At 39.6% G+C, this 19,839-nt stretch overlaps 1 protein-coding gene across 2 annotated transcripts; it reads left to right on the top strand.

Annotated features, from left to right (window-relative positions):
• Positions 1 to 670: 670 nt before the first annotated feature.
• Positions 671 to 18,197, top strand: cracdlb (cracd like b). Of its 2 annotated transcripts, XR_009203718.1 has the most exons (12): positions 671 to 758; positions 9,382 to 9,517; positions 12,356 to 12,420; positions 12,532 to 12,688; positions 12,828 to 12,960; positions 13,235 to 13,393; positions 13,479 to 13,547; positions 13,643 to 13,837; positions 13,955 to 15,191; positions 15,771 to 16,108; positions 16,359 to 16,463; positions 16,896 to 17,035. XR_009203718.1 is itself a non-coding variant. In XM_058381201.1 (11 exons), exons 3-11 carry the CDS (start codon positions 12,372 to 12,374, stop codon positions 17,043 to 17,045), a joined length of 2,487 nt encoding a protein of 828 aa, XP_058237184.1. In that variant the 5' UTR covers positions 671 to 758; positions 9,382 to 9,517; positions 12,356 to 12,371; the 3' UTR covers positions 17,046 to 18,197. The 2 variants fall into 2 exon arrangements, 1 of the variants encoding a protein (XP_058237184.1); XM_058381201.1 differs by lacking the exon at positions 16,359 to 16,463 and having other exon boundaries at positions 16,896 to 18,197.
• The last annotated feature ends 1,642 nt before the right edge of the window (positions 18,198 to 19,839 follow it).

Genomic DNA, 19,839 nt, shown 5'->3' with positions numbered 1-19,839 from the left:
ATATATACACCGATCAGGCATAACATTATGAGCACTGACAATGATCTCCTCATCATGGCACCTGTTAGTGGGTGGGATATATTAGGCAGCAAGTGAACATTTTGTCCTCAAAGTTGATGTGTTAGAAGCAGGAAAAATGGACAAGCGTAAGGATTTGAGCGAGTTTGACAAGATCAGAGCATCTCCAAAACTGCAGCTCTTGTGGGGTGTTCCCGGTCTGCAGTGGTCAGTATCTATCAAAAGTGGTCCAAGGAAGAAATAGTGGTGAACCGGCGACAGGGTCATGGGCAGCCCAAGGCTCACTGATGCACGTGGGGAGTGAAGGCTGGACCGTGTGATCCGATCCAACAAACGCTGTTGCTGAAGAAGTTAATGCTGGCTCTGATAATAAAGGTGTCAGAATACGCAGTGAATGATGGGTCAGGGCTGTTTTGGCAGCAAAAGGTGGACCAACACAATATAAGGCAGGTGGTCATAATGTTATGCCTGGTCATATACACACACTATGTGTGTGTGTGTGTTGTAGCTTGTAACTGTCTAAGCTGCTGTAACAAGAATTTCCCTCATGGGATTAATAAAGTAAGTATATCTACCTTGAGGAGTGCTGTTCTTCTCTGGACGGATACACGTGACGTTGAAAATTTGACCAATGATTGTTTGAGACAGATGAGGGGGCGTGGCCTAGCGTCGCGTGACAGGCAATTCACAGCGTTCTAGCACCTGCAGGTCCGACGTGGTCTCGCGCTGCACCGCTCCAGGTAAGACTGGTTGTATATCATGTTTCTGTTAAACTTTTCTTCTTTTACTTCGATTCGATTATTTTTTTCTTCTTGTCAGATCACGAAAGTAAATATAAATAAAATACTTTATATGGAAAGTTATTCTAAGTAATAAAGTATTACAAAGGTATTAATAAAAAACATTTCAAAGTATATTTATTCTTGAAAAAGAAACGAATGTGTCATAAACAATCCTAAAATAAACTTTTCTTCACACTTACGTGTTGGAGAGTCTCAGAGGTAGATCTCAGCATGTAGTGTACGAGTTTATATCTGAGTTTGAGTCTATTTTGCACGCAGATTTTAAAGAAGGTGCTTTAAAAAAATAGTACAATACTGTATTTCTTTTTTATTTTGTTTAATTTAGTTAGTCCCATTCGGTTACATCTTAACCTTCAGGTTCAGAGCTCCAATAATACAAAGTTGTAATCTTGAGGGCAAGATCAGAGAAGATTTTCCTACGTATATCCCATAAACTAGCTCTAAGAATTTGGTTTATTACTGTCATTTCCATGTAAGAGATGTATTGTGTATACTTTTACCACATTTGGGCCCTGCTTTGTATCTGAAGATAAATATATGACTTTCAGTTAATTGGATAATTGGCTACCGAAGGATTATATTTCATTTCAGGTGACAATGACAGGATCGATTTTAATCTATCGAATTGTTTTTAATACATCATGGCAGCCCAAATCCCCAAAACTATCATATTGTGCACTGTGTGTTTTAAGCAGGACAATATGATTAGGACAATATGTACAGAAGAATCCCTGGATAGTGCATGTTTGCATTTCTGTGCATGTGTTTTGTTATTAGACATGGTGCGCTCCATCCACTTCTATTCAATGTACACAGAAAGGGTTTAGAGTTAAATGACTACATTTTAACCCTTAAATAGGTTGACATGTCCTGGGAGATTGTGGGCTTCATTTCAGTAGGAAAGATTGAAGTAGGTTGGTCATGTGACTTGTTTTTCAGCGCCATGGCAAATCGTTAGAACAAATACAATGCAATATTTACAAGGAATTATTTTTATGCAAACCACATTTGCAGCATGTTATGATATGATTGTATTTAAATAATAATGAATTCCGTGGTCAGAGTTTGTATAATCTGACCTGAAATGTTGGTATCCCTAGGAATACTTTGCATTAATGAAGATGTATAAGTCTGGTATTGTACAAAAAGCTGTATATATATATATATATATATATATATATATATACCAATCAGGCATAACAGATAACATAATAACATTATGATATGACCACCTGCCTAATATTGTGTTGGTCCCCCTTTTGCTGCCAAAACAGTCCTGACCCATCATGCACTGTGTATTCTGACACCTTTCTATCAGAACCAGCATTAACTTCTTCAGCAATTTGAGCAACAGTAGCTCGTCTGTTGGATCGGATCACACGGGCCAGCCTTCCTACATGCATCAATGAACCTTGGCCGCCCATGAACCTGTCGCCGGTTCACCACTGTTCCTTCCTTGGACCACTTTTGATAGATACTGACCACTGCAGACCGGGAACACCCCACAAGAGCTGCAGTTTTGGAGATGCTCTGATCCAGTGTTCTAGCCATCACAATTTGGCCCTTGTCAAACTCGCTCAAATCCTTACGTTTGTCAATTTTTCCTGCTTCTAACACATCAATTTTGAGGACAAAATGTTCACTTGCTGCCTAATATATCCCACCCACTAACAGGAGCCGTGATGAGGAGATCATCAGTGCTACTCACTTCACCTGTCAGTGGTCATAATGTTATGCCTGATCTGTGCATGTATATAAGCATAACTTGATAAATCCATAAATTAAGACAAATAAGACTAGTAAATTACTTAAGAAGCAATGGTGCTGTATAAAAGGAGAACAGGGTGGTTTACTCATCATATCACTTCTGTGAACTTCGCCTTTATGGAGTTTTGTTGGTGTCAGTGTAAATCAGCTCTGCTGTGCATGCGTCTGGTAATTTACAGGTGATTGGAATTCATCAACATACACACGCAAGTATGAGGAGAATCAGCATTCCTAAAGCATTAAGTTCAGCTTATATACACATTTGTAGACAAACTACATCATTTATACACATATATAAACTAAAAGGTTATTAAACAGATGTTCATCTAAAGCATATTAATCAGCCACAGCTGTATATTATCCAGTAACTACAATGAATAGTAACAGCTATGTATTTCAATGAGTATTAAACACAGTGTGGTTTATTTAGGCCTGTGATCTCTATCAAAGCCTGAATCTTAATGAACCATAGTTGTGCTTTCGAATGAAAGGTAGATGTTGGAGCTCCACGGCTCTGTGCTCACGGTCACGTGGTTGTGAATTCACATTCCAGATTGCCCCAGAGCCGCCGTTTCCTGTACATTTACACTGCATCCTTTCTCTTTTGTAGTTTACTTTGAATAAGTGGTTGCTAACCAAATCCATGTAAATGGCATTATAATTAGCTTGAACATGCGTTATATTGTTTTTGACAAAGATTAGGAGATATCTAGTGCAGATTGTGTTCTGATTACATAACCTAGCAGGTTCAAATACATGTTTTTGAACCTTTACACCTGACTAACACACCCATATGTGCTGGCTGAATATCCCAATCCAGATTAAGTCACAGCCACAAAAACATTAGTAAGGTCAGACAGGCAAGGAGGCAATTTATCCAGAGATGTTCTTTGTCTCCAGCCTTGACAGATTATGTCTCTACAATAGCGATAGCACATATCGTGTATATTGAAACTTCTGAAATTACACTTGCTCCCAATCTAGGAGATTCTTATGTTTGGAGCAGAGGTAACCTGAGAACAATGGGGGAATTCCATGTCCATGTGGTGAGTAATGAAGTCAAGGTGTCTCCGCTGTTTAATGGGTTATGACTCCTTCCCTCTCTGGCTTTCCATCCAGTGGACATGAATAGGGTCTTGTAGTGCCATGGTTCTCAGCCTGGTGTCCCCCAGGGCTTCTTATAACTCAGCGGTTATGTTATTATACATTATTAATAATGTCAACTGGAATGTAATTTGTATTGAAATGTCCTGTAGATGGATTTCAGAAATACTGTTTACTGACAGAGAAATGATGGTGTAGTGGACAAAACAAACAAAATAGGGCTAAACTAGACAGTACTAAAAAAAAAAGTAAACAGGACAGGAAGGTAATCGCTCGGATTATTCAGAAACATAAGCAAGGAGCAAGACTTTGACTTATTTAAAAGTCATCTGTTTCCAAATCTGAGTAGCATTAATAATCTAAAGACACTGATTAGAAAAGAGCTTGACCGGAGGTCTTACGATGAGGACATGGGCTGAGAATCATGGGACTTGTAGACTACAACTTCTTAAAATTACAAAGGAGTTTCAAAATGCATCAGTTACTTTTCAATATTTCCTTTATTCCCCCCTTAACTATAATGATTTTAAATGAAACCCGATTTTGATTTCAGGTTTAATCACAAAATGCAAATATCATCGTGTTATAAGAAAGTACACTGACCATGCAAAACATTATGACCACCTGCGTAATATTGTGTTGTTCCCCCATTTGCTGCCGAAACAGCCCTGACCCATCATGCACTGTGTATTCTGACAACTTTCTATCAGAACCAGCATTAACTTCTTCAGCAGTTCAAGTAACAGTAGCTCGTCTGTTGGATCATGGACCAGCCTTCGCTCCCCACGTACATCAATGAGCCTTGACCACCCATGACCCTGTCGCCGGTTCATCACTGTTCCTTCCTTGGACCACTTTTGATAGACACTGACCACTGCAGACCGGGAACACCCCACAAGCGCTGCAGTTTTGGAGATGCTCTGATCCAGTCTTCTAGCTATCACAATTTGGTCCTTGTCAAACTCGCTCAAGTCCTTACGCTTGTCCATTTTTCCTGCGTCTAGCATCAACTTTGAGGACAAAATGTTCCCTTGCTGCCTAATATATCCCACCCACTAATAGGTGCCATGATGAGGAGATCATCAGTGTTATTCACTTCACCTTCCAGTGGTCATAATGTTATGCCTGATCGGTGTATATTTACAGACATTTTAGCAACTTCAGCGAGGCAGAATACAGTTTAAGATTCATTTCATCATGATAGATTCTTAAACCTTGAACTAAAAACCTGAGCGGGAGAGTAAACAGTCTAATGGATCGTTCAAGAGAAGAGGCTAAAGTGAACAAATAAAGGCTTCTTTATTAGACCTACATAATAACAAAGTGTGCTGAGAGAGAGAGAGAGAGAGAGAGCACTGAGATAGGTCACAGATAATAGCTATCCAAAGGTCAGTTAGCCAGAAGGAATACTTTACTGGATTGCTAAGGAACAGTATGTGCATCTGCAATAACAGTGTTAATGATCGAGCAGCTCTCTCAGCTCATAAGGCACAGGGCTTTACAGAGTGGGTAGTGTTAATAGAAAAAATAGTGTCATTAATTTTGTTATGTTATGTTTTTGCACCAGGCCACATTGCTACACTTCATCATTGATTATTTACCTACAATAGCACCCCCCTCTCATTGTGTTGTATTCCTTACCACAACACAAAGCACCCCTATTATAATGATTACTATACAGCATTATTTTTTATACACAGTGGGTCGCATTATTGTGTGTGAGAGTGAATTCAGCCTGCGTGGACTTTTCTAAGTGAATAAATGGACCAAAGTTTCCTCCCTGCGCAGATAATATTACCTGAGTGTAAGGCAGCACCTGAATTAAAGCATTCAGAAGAGTTAGGGCCATGAAAGGAAGAGTCTGAATAGAACAGGACGACCCAGAAAACTGCATTGTAGTTGTGTGAGTGAACAAAGTAATGTGATGGTTAATCAACTAATGTGGATGTAGTAGATATATCTCAAAGAAGTATTTTGTACAGTACAGTATTATAATCACAGATGCATTTTGGTTTCTTCTTTATAGGTAGATTGGAGTTATATTGATACACTATACTGGGAAATGTTTTGAGACCCCCCTCTAAAACAGTGAATTCAGGTGTTGTTTTAAAGGGGTTGGGCGTCCAGTGGCTCGCAGTTTCTGCTCTAATTCATCCCAAAGATTGAAAGATTGAAGTCAGGACTCAGGAAATCATACTACGTGCCAGTCCTTCTCATTCAACATCAGTGCCTGACCTCACAAATGAGTTTCTAGTGGAAAAAAATTCCCATAAACACACTCCTCAACCTTGTGGAAAGCCTTCCCAGAAGAGTTCATCCCAAAGGTGTTCTATCAGGTTGAGGTCAGGACTCTGTGCAGGCTAGTTACATTCCTCCACACCAAACTCACTCATCCATGTCTTTATGGACCTTGCTTTGTGTACTGGTGTGCAATCATGTTGGAACAGGAAGGGGTCATCCCCAAACTGTTCCCACAAAGCTGGAAGCATGAAATTGTCCAAAATGTCTGGGTATGCTGAAGCATTATGAGTTCCTTTCACTGGAACTAAGGGGTCAAGCCCAACCCCTGAAAAACAACACCTGGAGGAGTGTCCCAAAACTTTTGGCAACATAGTGAGTATTTGAACATCGGTCCTCATGGTCCATAAATACCAAACGTCATGTGATGTGTAATCAACATGATCCTTAACTGTTCTGTAAATGTTTAATTAATGTGTCAGAGAGGCGTTTCCTCATACACTAAACACCTGACCGATGTGAGAATGCGTGATTGACCTACACTAGTGCTCTAGTGCCATCTGCAATTATTTAAGCTTCTTCCAAACTGAACCGTTTATCACTCGTACCGGAAGATATCTAATCTAGAGCTATTTACCCATGTGCAATTAGTGCGCAATTTCTTTTACATTATAAGCTTTTATATTCCCACAATTCCCAAAAGAACAGGCTGCACAATACCTACATAAAGGACTTCATGACAGCTGACCTGCAGAAACACATCTGAAAGCATATTACTATAAGTCATAAAGTACATTTTTGTGGATTTGACCTAACACCTGATTAAAGTGGCAGAATTTTGTCTTCATAAAATGGTGTTATTACCTGTTCTGTCCACTGCTCCTCATCCACTAAAAATGTTTAAGGAGCAAGCATGGGGCAGCGTTATTTATGCCCCAGTGGGCCTCTGTTGCAGGTCCTGTTTTTGACTCTTATGTGGAGTAATAGCCCTGTGGAGTTAAGGTGCTGAGAAAAAAAGAGAAAAATGAGCAAGTCAGTGTAACATCAAGATATATCTGTAAAATAGCAATATTTTTTAAATTAATGGACACTCTGAAAATGTCTGAACATTTCTGATTTATTTAAGACCTGTTGATTTGTCAATGAGAGTTTTATAAGATTACAAACATTTGTTGAATGGCAAATATAAATAATAGGACTTTGACCCCCCCTAAGTACACTATATTGCTAAAAGTTTTGGGACATCCCTACAAATCATTGAATTCAGGTGTTGTTTTTCAGGGGTTGGGTTTGGCCCCTTAGTTCCAGTAAAAGGAACTCTTAATGCTTCAGCATACCAAGACATATTGGACAATTTCATGCTCCCAACTTTGTGGGAACAGTTTGGGGATGACCCCTTCCTGTTCCAACAGGAAGCAGGGTTCATAAAGACATGGATGAGTGAGTTTGGTTTGGAGGAACTTGACTGGCCTGCACAGAGTCCTGACCTCAACCTGATAGAACACCTTTGGGATGAATTAGAGCGGAGACTGCGAGCCTTAGTGCCTTTCACTGAAACTAAGGGGCCAAGCTCAACCCCTGAAAAACAACACCTGAATTCAGTGATATGGAGGGGTGTCCCAGAACTTTTGGCAATATAGTCCATGAGCCACCACTGCTCTCTACATTTATTATTTATTTATTATTTTAATTAAAAGCTTTTTTGTAGTACAGTACAGTGTAGAAAGAAAGCAAAACCCAGCTGAGTGATGTTATGGAAAGCTCAGGTGCACACATGCGGATCCTCCAACTGCAGTACAATTAAATGTAATTTGCATAGCCGTTAATACACAAAATATAGATAATCTGGGATGCAGATCCTGATAATATGCAAACATGGACAACAGAAAAACAATCAGCTCTTTAATGAAGGGTTCAATGAATATAGTGTGCCATAGTAAATAGGGAACGATGCTGACTTTAATGATGCCACAGTTAACACTCACTAACCAATTTCACTTGGCCGAATGTACCTTGTGTTATCACACCAGGCTGGTGGAGGTGGTGTAATGGTGTGAGGAATGTTTGTTTTTGGTCACACTTTGTGGCCATTAATACCAATTAATCACCACTTGAATGCCACAGTTTAATTGAAAATTGAGGCTGATCATGTGCTTCCCGTCATCACCACAGTTTTTCATCTTCTAATGGTTACGTCCTTTATGATAGTGCACCATGTCACATAGCATGGTTTCATGAACATGACAATGAACTCATGATCTTCCATCATCAGATCTGTATCCAGCGAGCACCTTTGGGATGTGGTTAAACAGGAGATTCCCATCATGAAAGTGCACCTAAAAAACATGCAGGAATTGTGGGACCAGAAGGAACGTTTCTAACATCTTGTGGAGGCCATGCCACCAAGAACTGAGAATGCTTTGAGAGCAAATAGAGGCTTTACCCAGTAGATAGATAGATAGATAGATAGATAGATAGATAGATAGATAGATAGATAGATAGATAGATAGATAGATAGATAGACTTTAGTGATCCTATGAGGGAAATTCTTGTAGTGTTCCTAAAAAAGTGCTCGTTGTTTGTAGCTTAGAGCTTCAGTTAGAGCAGAAATTGCTGGAGTACTGTAACTGGATGATGTGCACTGGTAACCAGTTAAACATTCATTTATTCCAGAATAACCGTATCATGTTAAGAAGACGCAGGAGGTCTAAGCAGCAAGATGGACAATTAAATATTATCAGTTCAGCCGCTTCACACACAGTATCTCGGTTCAGTACCCTACCAGAATGCTGAAAAGCTGCCTCACATGGGCATAGCTGTGCACAAATGAACCCCATTCACGGTTTAATTTTTAAATATGGCTTTGTTGATTTATCTGATTTAATGAATAGGTAGGATTGTAAACCCCTGACTTCATTCTCTCCAGCTATGTTTGTCAGAGCTTTAACGTGAATCAGTGTAGAATAGTTACTAATTACTTAGAAGCTGTCCTGCTACATATGACTGGTGCCAAGTCAGGCTCATTAAAATGCAACACTGTGACTGGGTTGAAATAAAGTGGGGAACCAAACAGGCGAGGAAACAGATTGCAGAATTGTTGCATTAATAATATGTATATATATTTTAAAAAACTATCAGCATTTGTGACTTTGTGCATGAGTAAAAGTCTGGAATTTTATATATACGTTGACTTTTCTTGTAAAAAAAAAAAAAGAAAGTAAGAAAAACAAAGGAGTTAACAGAGATCTATTAACAGAGATCTCGTTTATAGTGTTTTATTATGCCAACAGTTAAAGGAGTGAAAAAGGGAAACATAATAATTAGAATTGGCGATTTTGAATTGATGCAATTATAAAGAGCGAGTGCTCTGAGATTGCTCTCACCCCCTCTGGTTGTTTCCCACTAACTAATTTCACATGCACCTTTTGTCCCGCCTGTTATTCGTTTGCAGATGTCAGTGATGTAATGGCAACGGATGGTGGTTGTTAGTGTATGAGTCGGCACAGCCTTCTTCCCAGCGAGACGGAGGCAAACAAGGGACAAATAGGAATCTACAGGCTAGAGTGAAAGATCACGTCACCCTGCTGGTAAGTTCACACATCATATGAACAAGCTAGATCAGTATAATGCATGTGCAAGCTTTTAAGGAAGAAATTAGGATCCATAGACAGTCTTCTTTCCGGCAGTGTGTTATTCAGTCCACTGTGTCTCATCTTGCCATTTATCATGGCCTTGCTTGTCCATTCACAAGCTGAATGGTATTGAGATACAAAGAAAGAAAGAGTATAGTGTAGAAAGGGTGACCTTTCGTGACGTACAGGGACTTTGGGTAAACAAACTGCTGAGTCTATGTAACACAAGCTAAATAAAGTGTTGTATTATATTCTCCTTTCTGAAACACAATAACCCAAAGTGACCTGTTACAGGCAGGATAGTGAAGCATGGTATAGAGAGGATTTTTAATAGAGTGCACAAATAGGGAAAGATAAAACATGCTGTGTGACAGTCTCCAGTTTGGGATAATGTTTCCTGATAAAAAGCCATTTGTTGATCTTTCATGCCAGCCCAATAAAGAGGCCACGAAGCTAGACATTCTGTGTTTAATAGCTTTGCCCTTTTCTAAATCTAATGTCACTTTCCACCCTCTGTGTGTCTAGCGCATAAAGTGACTATAGGCAAAGTGTCTTGGACGGTAGTACTGAGTATGAGATTTAATATAATATCATTGTCATCCATGCGGTGTAGATTGCTAAGCAACAAGTGTCTCAGCCTGGGCCAAAGTCAACTCCACACCCACCGTCAGTTGGCTTGGTCTCAGTGAAGCAACCTTTCATCCCAGAAACCTTACTGTGTTCTTGAAAGCTTCTGATCTGTCACACAAATTGACATGAAAAGAACAACACATAAATCAAGCACCCCTGACACACCGCATTTGTATTATAGAACCGTGTAAATATATTTCCGGACAATGCCTTGCTTAAATATTCACCTATTGACCTTTTCCATGATTTGTCGGTTTATAAGCTGGACCTGAAAAGGGCTTGGGATTATATATCATGAATCTATACAGAGCGGCTCATAAATTCTTTGCTGTTAAGGAAAGCCACAATTTATGCATTGCTGTCATATTCAGTACTTTATAGAATGGAGTTCACCTGTGTGCAATTTAAGCTTGACGTGGTCTCAATATAAATACACCTATACAGAGAACAATCATGGTTAGAAGTAAATATCCTAACCAGCGAACATCCATCAGAGAACCATTAAATCTATTTTTAATAAACAGAAGGAATATGGCATGACTTTGACTTTGCCTTCCACCAAACTGACTACTGACAAGCTAGAGCATTATTCAGGATATGAAAAATGTCCCTCTTTTTTGGCAGGATGATATACACCCACACATTGTTGGAGAATCTGAGAACAAATCTACTGGCCTGGTTATAATGGCTGAATGGAAGGATTCTCACTGGTGACATCCTCCAAAGACAAATGTCTTGAACTATGTGTAAAAATCTTGAATTGTAGAGAACCTCCACAACCATAATCGTTCTTAAAGACCTTTGAATTTCTATGAAGCCAATTAAATGACATTAAACGATAGACAACGATATTGTAAAACACTCTACACCCTACTTTCCCGTATTCCCTTTCGATATCCCTCCCAGTTTTTAAATATTCTCTTCCCAACCTCCACGTCTTCTGTTTGTCATTGCTCATATTTTGTTCACTCGTGGATTACGTGGATTATATGCTGCACACAGTAATGCGTCAAAGCAGCACGTGGTGCAAATTCAATTCTGTACTGCAGTCGAGTGAGAGATGAAGAGATATAGAGTATCCCTCTTTTAAGAGATACAGATAACCCTATTTGGTCTAAACCACACCCTTTTTCAGGTTTAAAACCCAATATAGATACAGATATCTGAAGCACTGAATAGATAGAGCTGCAGAAAGTGGCACTAGGTTGCAACAGGATTACGAAATTTGGTCCCATGGTCACTGATAATATAGTTTAGAGTCTAGGAATAACCTTGAGAAATGCCGGAACAAGCTTTATGCTTTCCTCAAACAACTGCGTAAAATGACATTACATTAATTAATACACAATCAAGCACTAAGGTCCAGGGACTACAGTATGAGGTCAATGCCTGTTTATGAAGACGAAGCTTATTCTGGACTGCTTAAAGAATGAAGTTCCGTTCATGTTGGATTCTCTTTCAGGATTCTCTTTCATATCTTTTAGGTAAACGTTTATCAGTGTTGCCTTACCATTCTTCCAGCTACAAGTCTACAGCAGAGTTGTTAAAAGCGTGTGGTTTGATGTGCTGTCTGATGAAGCTTCAACTCAGTGTACTTGGGTGCTGTAGATGGGATCATCTACATGTCATGTGTAGGTCATGCCACAATGCAAAAGCATGGCACTGCTATAGCATTAAAGGATATATACTGATCAGGCATAACATTATGGTCTATGACGTCATGGCACCTGTTAGTGGGTGGGATATATTAGGCAGCAAGTGAACATTTTGTCCTCAAAGTTGATGTGTTAGAAGCAGGAAAAGTGGGCAAGTGTAAGGATTTGACATGAGCAAAATTGTGTTGGCTAGACGATTAGATCAGAGCATCTCCAAAACTGCAGCTCTTGTGGGGTGTTCCCAGTCTGCAGTGGTCAGTATCTATCAAAAGTGGTCCAAGGAAGGAACAGTGGTGAACCGGCGACAGGGTCATGGACGGCCAAGGCTCACTGATGCTGAAGTTAATGCTGGTTCTGATAGAAGGGTGTCAGAATACACAGTGCATGACGGGTCAGGGCTGTTTTGGCAGCAAATGCTGGACCAACACGACACATTAGGCAGGTGGTCATAATGTTATGCCTGATCAGTGTATATTTAGCATATAATATCATATGTCTTGTAAAATAGGTTCAGAGATACAGTGATGGAGTCCACCCCAGGAGAAGGGAGTGGAAACACAGAAGATGTGACAGGTTAGTGATTTCAAATTTTTTTCCTCAATAATTCCTATTGGTTTAATATCCTGCTCCATGAACTTAAATATTATCATTTGAAATAGAAGTGTCTATTATTTGTGTTATCAGGGAGGAAGAAGTCAAGGTTCAGGTTCCTCAAAGTGCGTCTTTTTGGCCGTCTGAAGAAAAAGGAGGCCGAGGGACGGATGAAGCAGAGCCAGTCTACTGGCGATGTTACGGCACAGGAGGGTGGGAGAGGCGAGGATGACTCAGAGGATGATTGTCAGTGAGTAAAAAGATTCACCATTCAATAAAATACCAGTCAAGCCGGTGTGAGCTTGCTTTGAAAATGTACTCCAGTATTAGTCTTTGTGGTTATTTTTTTGAACGTGAAAGCTTAATGTATGTTTAATCTGATCTCGCAGCTATCCAGAGGGAGCATTAAGCTCCAGGGCATTGTCTCATGACAGCATCTTCCTGGCTGATCCGGGTCAGTCCTCACAGCCAGCGAGGGTTCTCTCACAGGAGAATGTTCATAGTAAGATTAAAGCTCTGCAGGTGAGCTAATAGTCTGTACATTCATAAATTGCTGAAATACAAAACTATTAGTTCCACATTGTCTACATAATACACAGGTAGTAATCAAATCTTATCTATTCCACCAGACCAAGATTTTATAGCATCTTCTTATCTGTAATGTTATTACTAGCCCTTATATGTACAGGCATTCTTTCAATTACAGAAGCATCATCATTTGGGTCTGTTCAATAGATAGAAAAATAAAATTAAGAGCAGTACCTGTTGGATGTCAATTGTTTCTAACTCTGAACAGTTGAAGCTTCAGCAACAGAACATGCGACTGGCTCCTCCATTGTTGATTCCTGGAAAGCGAATGGAAGACTCTGGAACAACTTCAGAGGATGATGGCTTGCCTCGTAGTCCTCCTGAAATGTCCTTCCAAGAGGTAGCCATGCGAAGGGGAGCCTCTAAGGTGAATGAAACAGAGTTTGAAGTTTGGTCAGATTTCTTTATTGTGAGTGAAATCATTGTTTTTTGTTTTTTTTTGTCCATCACAGTATCCCGAAGCTAAAAGCCAGCTCAGCTTGTTAAGTTTAGGGGGAACGGGCAGTGAAGAGGAAGAGCAGGTAATGTCAAGATAATACTAAAATACTACACTGTGATGTGGTGCAATTAGGTTTGTTTCATTGTCCTTCATTAAAACATTTCTTTTGCACATCAGGGTGGTTTCTCACAGCCCTCATCAAGACCACTTTCTCCAGTTCCCTATCTTTCCATAACAGAATCCCCCTCTCCTGGTGTGGATTTCACAAGCCCCGCCCAGTATGTCCCCATCTTAGACAATTCAGCCGCTCGTCATCGCATGTCCATCAAGCCCAGGAATCAGCGAGCTAGCACCAAAGGAAAAAAACCACCTGTAAGGATTTTCATGCCTAATACTGCTTTAAGAATAGCTTCCAGACACAAGTTACAAATTTATTTTGTTTTATTTGTCTGGCTTCTGCTAATGTCTACATCTTATCCTCTTTCCCAGAATCTGTATCGTCCACGGTCCAGCAGCATGAACAGCGTGGATGAGACACTTTCAGAGAAAGAAGAGACACGGCAAAATGTCACACCTACGCACCATTACTCCTACACCTCTGAAGAATCAACCCAAGCTGAAGAACCTTTAGAAGAATCAGAGAAAGTGACACTGTTGACCGCCAGTCCAAGGAGTCCTTTAATCAAAAATACAGAGCCGATCCAACATGAGGACAAAACCAACACAGTTTCCTCCGATGAGATCACAGTCCTGCATGCTTCAAACCACACCGGAGAACCTCTGGCAAAAGAACCTTCAAATGATATTAATAAAATTAATATTAATGAAGACCAAGCTTCTTTAATACCTCTGTCCATTTGTTCATTGGATACAGCAAGTGATTATAATGTTAGAAAAGAAAGAACTGATAGCAGCTTTGCAGCAAGCAGCATAGATCAAATGGAGTCACCGAAATCACCCAAAGATTTGGATGTTTCTAAACCACTAGAAACTATAACTAGGCTTCATCCTGTTCCTGTTCCTGCACCACGCACCAAAACGCCAACCTTATCAAACTTAAATAAAGTTCCTCCTAAAGTATCTGGTTTGAAACCTGTTGAGGCTGAAAAGGACACACCATCATCTTCAGGCCTGGCAGAATCACCAATAGAAGATGATAAACCACTACGACCCAGTTCATTCCGTTTTAGCATCGCGTCCGCAAAATATCGCTCCAAGACCAGTGACGAGAACGTGGCTAAGCAGGATGAAGAAAACTCTGGTTACACACAGAAGAGCCAAAGCTACAACCAGAACTTGGTAGTACAAATGGAAAAAGTGGAAACCACAAAATCCAATGAGGCTTGCAGAAATATTCCCTCAGCTCCAGATAAAAGAAACAGTTTGGGGAAGGACATAGTAGTCCAGAATGTCTCAAAGACAGGAGTAGTTGACAATCCAGAAAAGTCTGAAGGATGCACACAGAACACCGACTATCTAAAAGCAGAGGAACCTGAGGACAGGAGAGGTCTTTTTGGGGTTAAGCTGCGAAGCACGTCTCTGTGTCTAAAGTATCGGTCTGAACTGCCCAGGACAGAGGCTGAGATGAAGCGACATAGTCTGGAAGGAGAACTTGTTCTAGCAGTAAAGGAACCAGTTTCCAGTGACGTGGAAGCAATCGGTAACGACAGGAAAGTTAACGTACAGCAGAGCTTGGATATACAACAAGATCCGTCTTTAGATAAAGGTACATGAGTAATACTCCCTGTGTATAAATTCAGAATAAGTTGTGATAAAGACCCTTTTTCATGGGAAGTGGTAGCGTAGTGGTTAAGGGGTTGGACTACTGATTAAGAGGTTGTGAGTTTGAATCCCAGGTCCACCTAGCTGCCCCTGTTGAGTCCTTGATTGCCCTGGATAAGGGTGTCTTTAGGGTTATGTCAAAATAAGGCATTTACATGTAAAAATTATCTGACATGTTGTGGTTAAACCCCATTATCTTTTATTTGGTCTGAGGTTATGCATGTGCAATTCTATTTTTCAAATATTTTTTATTATTGCTAAACCTACTCTATTTACTGTACTTGCTATATTTGTTGATTTTGTGTTCTTCAGGTTATTATTATTGTTATTACCCCCAAATTTACACACACCTCAACTGGACACAATTTGCATACTGCATTTGTTTTATGATTAGATTTTATTTTCATTATTAGGAGTTTCAAAAGTATTTTAATATGGCTTCATTGACAATTTATGACTCTGTATAGTAATATTTGCTTATGTGTACTGCTTTGTGATTCTTAATCTACTTAATGCTTATTAGGCAGTGAAGCAGACAGAAGACCTGAACCCGCATGGAAGAGTCTTACTAGAGAAAAAGCTAGAGTCCATCAGTCCTTCCGCAGTAAATCACCTACGCAGCCAGCTTCTCCAACATCTTTATGTACACCTCCATCCTCCTCCACTCAACAACTTTCTAAACCAGCCCTGCAGCCTAGACCACAGTTACCTTCCACCAGCAAACCCCAACCAGTTACTCAATCATCACAGCAAATTCCACCCAAAACAGCTCCAAGGGCAATGGAAAGATGGACCAATCAGAGAGAAGAGAAGAGTTCTGTGAGCCAGTCAGCACAGAGAGATGAGTTATTGGATAATAAGGTGAGAGAGAAGGACAAAAGGACACCTACTCGAATGGTACCTTTATTATAATGCATAATGCAGTGTAATACATATTCTTATAGAAAGTTGTATGACCTTATAAGGCAGGTGTTTTATACCTCATAAAAGATGATCAAAACTGTATATACTCTTTATGTTTAATGCACTGTAAGGAATTCTGTCTTTAATAATATACACTGATCAGGCAGAACATAATATTGTGTTGGTCCCCCTTTTGCTGCCAAAACAGCCCTGACCCATAGAGGCGTGGACTCCGCTAGCTCCCTGAAGGTGTCCTGTGGTATCTGGCACCAGGATGTTAGCAGCAGATCCTTCAAGTCCTCTAATTTGCGAGGTGGGACTTTCATGGATCGTACTTGTTTGTCCAGTACATCCCACAGATGCTCTGTTGGATCGAGATCTGGGGAATTTGGAGGCCAGATCAACACCTCAAACTCGTTGTTCTGCTCATCAAACCATTCCTGAACCGTTTTTGCTTTAAGGCATGGTGCATTATCCCGCTGAAAGATGCCACAGCCATCAGGGAATACCGTTTCCATGTACATGGTCTGCAACAATAATTTAATAATAATAATATAATATATCCCACCCACTAACAGGTGCCATGATGAGGAGATCATCAGTGTTATTCACATCACCTCTCACTGCTCATAATGTTATGCCTGATCGCTGTATATTTATATTTATTTGTTTGTTATTGCTTATACTACTGAAACCCAGTTGTTTTAGCATAATTCTTACAGTTCATTTCTCATTTTTATTTCAGGGACAATCAAAACCTGGAGCTAAAAGTAACACTCAAACAGAGCCTGATCAGCAGCCTCCATCAGACAGAGCTGAGCCGACATGGATGGAACTTGCCAAGAGAAAATCTCTGGCCTGGAGCGACAAGACCTTAGAGTTTATGAATTTTTAATGATAGAAATAGGTTCAAAATACACATTTGATGGACACTTGACAGAATACATGTTGTTTTGTAAATACAGACTGGTTAAATATCTAGATCTATTGAAAATAATTGAAAAAAACTTCGATACACAACTTTATAGACTGGAACAGTGATACAATTCTATAATGAAATACTTTAAATTCATATTAATATATTATTTGTATATGTGTTTTACCAAATTCATTCCTTTGCAGTATGGAATAAAACCATAAATTCAACTAGTTTCGAAAATTGAAAAATATATATTTCAAAATATTCTTGTTTACTGATGAGCAGAAACACAGCGTATTGTTTTATTACGGTTTCCTCTTAATGCACGTCACCTTCCACATTGTTCAATGGAAATTAGTTAATTTAATTCGTATAATTTAATTTATTAATACCCAATCTCTTATGTCCTATTCATTGATGAGCATCAGTGTGGAAAGGAATTTCAGCTGAGATTGAGGCAAGTTGTGACACCAAGTCCCTGAGCTGCAACATGCAACATGTGGAAGCTAGTATTGTTTCAGTGCTGTTGACAAAATGGAAATAAAGTGGCATTTTTGCATAATTGTAATAAAGCTTCACTCCATTCAAATTACTGAGCTGTGAAACATCTGCACCTCCGAGTCGCGTATATAGCAAACATGTTGATATTAAGCTCCATAAGCTACACTATATTGCCAAAATGTTTTGGGACACCCCTCCAAATCATCGAATTCAGGGCTCCTCAGTTCCAGTGAAAGGAACTCTTAATGCTTCAGCATACCAAGACATTTTGGACAATTTCATGCTCCCAACTTTGTGGGAACAGTTTGGGGACGACCCCTTCCTGTTCCAGCATGACTACACCAGTGCACAAAGCAAGGTCCATAAAGACATGGATGAGTGAGTTTGGTGTGGAGGAACATTACAGAGGCCTGACATCAAGCTGATAGAACACCTTTGGGATGAATTAGAGTGGAGACTGTGAGCCAGGCCTTCTCATCCAACATCACAAATGTGCTTCTAGAAGAATGGTCAAAAACACACTCCTGAACCTTGTGGAAAGCCTTCCCAGAAGATGCTGAAGCTGTTATAGCTGCAAAGGGCGGGCCAACTCCATATTACATTCATGTGCATGTAAAGGCAGACGTCCCAAAACTGATTAACTTCAGTGTCATTATGATCATCTGACACACTTTAATACACTGTAGGACTAATAGACCTTCTGGTTTAGGTGAGAATAAAAGCATGTGAGATCAACCATTACTTTTTTTTTCTTTATATGTAAGATGTTATGTCTGAATCTACAGATTTACATCGTCTCAGAGGTGTATTTTGTTGTAGGACATTCATCAGAAGCTCAGTGATGCAGTCGCCCCAAACAATCATGTTGAAGCCAGCACACCTTCTTTTTATTAAGAAAATACACACAAATATCAATCAGAGTCAGGTCTGTTTTTATTTTCAGTATTGACTTGTGGGTAATTTATTTCCCGGACACTGAATTAGATAAAGCGATTACTGACCATGAATGAATGACACATAAACACTGATGTATGATAGGAAGAGACGAGATGACAACTGTAACATCCTTGGGTACTTTAGAAACTTTAACTAAATTGATTGAAAAGTGGAGCAAAAAAAAAAAACGGCCTCTGTCGCCCCCTAGAGGATATTATTATTATTATTATTATTACTTATGTTGTATTGAGTAAAATAGGTAAAATCCTGCAGAGAGACGTTTTAGAGTGCATTGTCCTATATGTCCAGTTATCAGTATAATATTAAAAGCAGCATGTTGTAAATCCCAGGAGGATGCAGATGTGTCCAGTACAGAACTCTACACTATCTGTATCTAACTGAACTCTACACTACACCGCTAGGACACTCAGGTCTCACTAACACTTCTCCATTTTGCAGTTCTGCTCCACCCTGTACATTCGGCTACATCTTCTCATGTACACATAATTATCTGCACTTGTGCATTTGCACAGTTTCTACTATTTGCACGTCTGGTAGATGCTATTGAACATCTGTGAATCAGTCAATCTATCTATCTATCTATCTATCTATCTATCTATCTATCTATCTATCTATCTATCTATCTATCTATCTATCTATCTATCTATCTATCTATCTATCTGTCTGTCTGTCTGTCTGTCTGTCTGTCTGTCTGTCTGTCTATCTATCTATCTATCTATCTATCTATCTATCTATCTATCTATCTATCTATCTATCTATCTATCTATCTGCCTGTCTGTCTGTCTGTCTGTCTGTCCTTCTATCTATCTATCTATCTATCTATCTATCTATCTATCTATCTATCTATCTATCTATCTATCTATCTATCTATCTATCTATCTATCTATCTATCTGAAGTTCAAGCAAGAGCTAAGCAAAGTCCTCAATCCCTCAACTGCTCAGTGATCTTAAAGTGTAAAAATAATAAATTAAATGTACACTAGATGACCAAAACTGTGTGGTCAAGTAACATCACATCTATATGTGTCTCTTCCATCTCTTTGAAATCACACAGATGTCTAGATCAGCCCAGTCTTTGGTTGCAATAGCATTATTTCACAACTTCTCTTCACTAAAACTAAGCTCAAACCTGTTCCAGCATCACAATGCCTCTGTGCACAAAGTAAAATAAACTTAGACACGGTTTGCCAAGTTTGAACTGACCTTCACGGAACTCTGACCTCAACAACACCTTTGGGATGGACCGAATCCCAGAACTCCATACTCAACATCACTGAATGCTCTTGAGGGCTGAATGAACACAACTCCTCAC

The sequence above is a fragment of the Hemibagrus wyckioides genome, linkage group LG26 (genome assembly GCF_019097595.1).
Source record: "Hemibagrus wyckioides isolate EC202008001 linkage group LG26, SWU_Hwy_1.0, whole genome shotgun sequence".
Lineage (NCBI taxonomy): Eukaryota > Metazoa > Chordata > Actinopteri > Siluriformes > Bagridae > Hemibagrus > Hemibagrus wyckioides.
Note: the sequence above shows the minus strand (reverse complement) of the source record. Positions and strands in the feature narration are given on the sequence as shown.

Bases quoted from the DNA above. Each gene is read 5' to 3' on its own strand.
- cracdlb (XM_058381201.1), top strand. From the start codon at position 12,372: ATGGAGTCCACCCCAGGAGAAGGGAGTGGAAACACAGAAGATGTGACA. The intron at 13,548-13,642 runs GTAATGTCAAGA...TTTGCACATCAG, and splicing joins GCAGTGAAGAGGAAGAGCAG to GGTGGTTTCTCACAGCCCTC. The intron at 16,109-16,895 runs GTGAGAGAGAAG...TTTTTATTTCAG, and splicing joins ATGAGTTATTGGATAATAAG to GGACAATCAAAACCTGGAGC.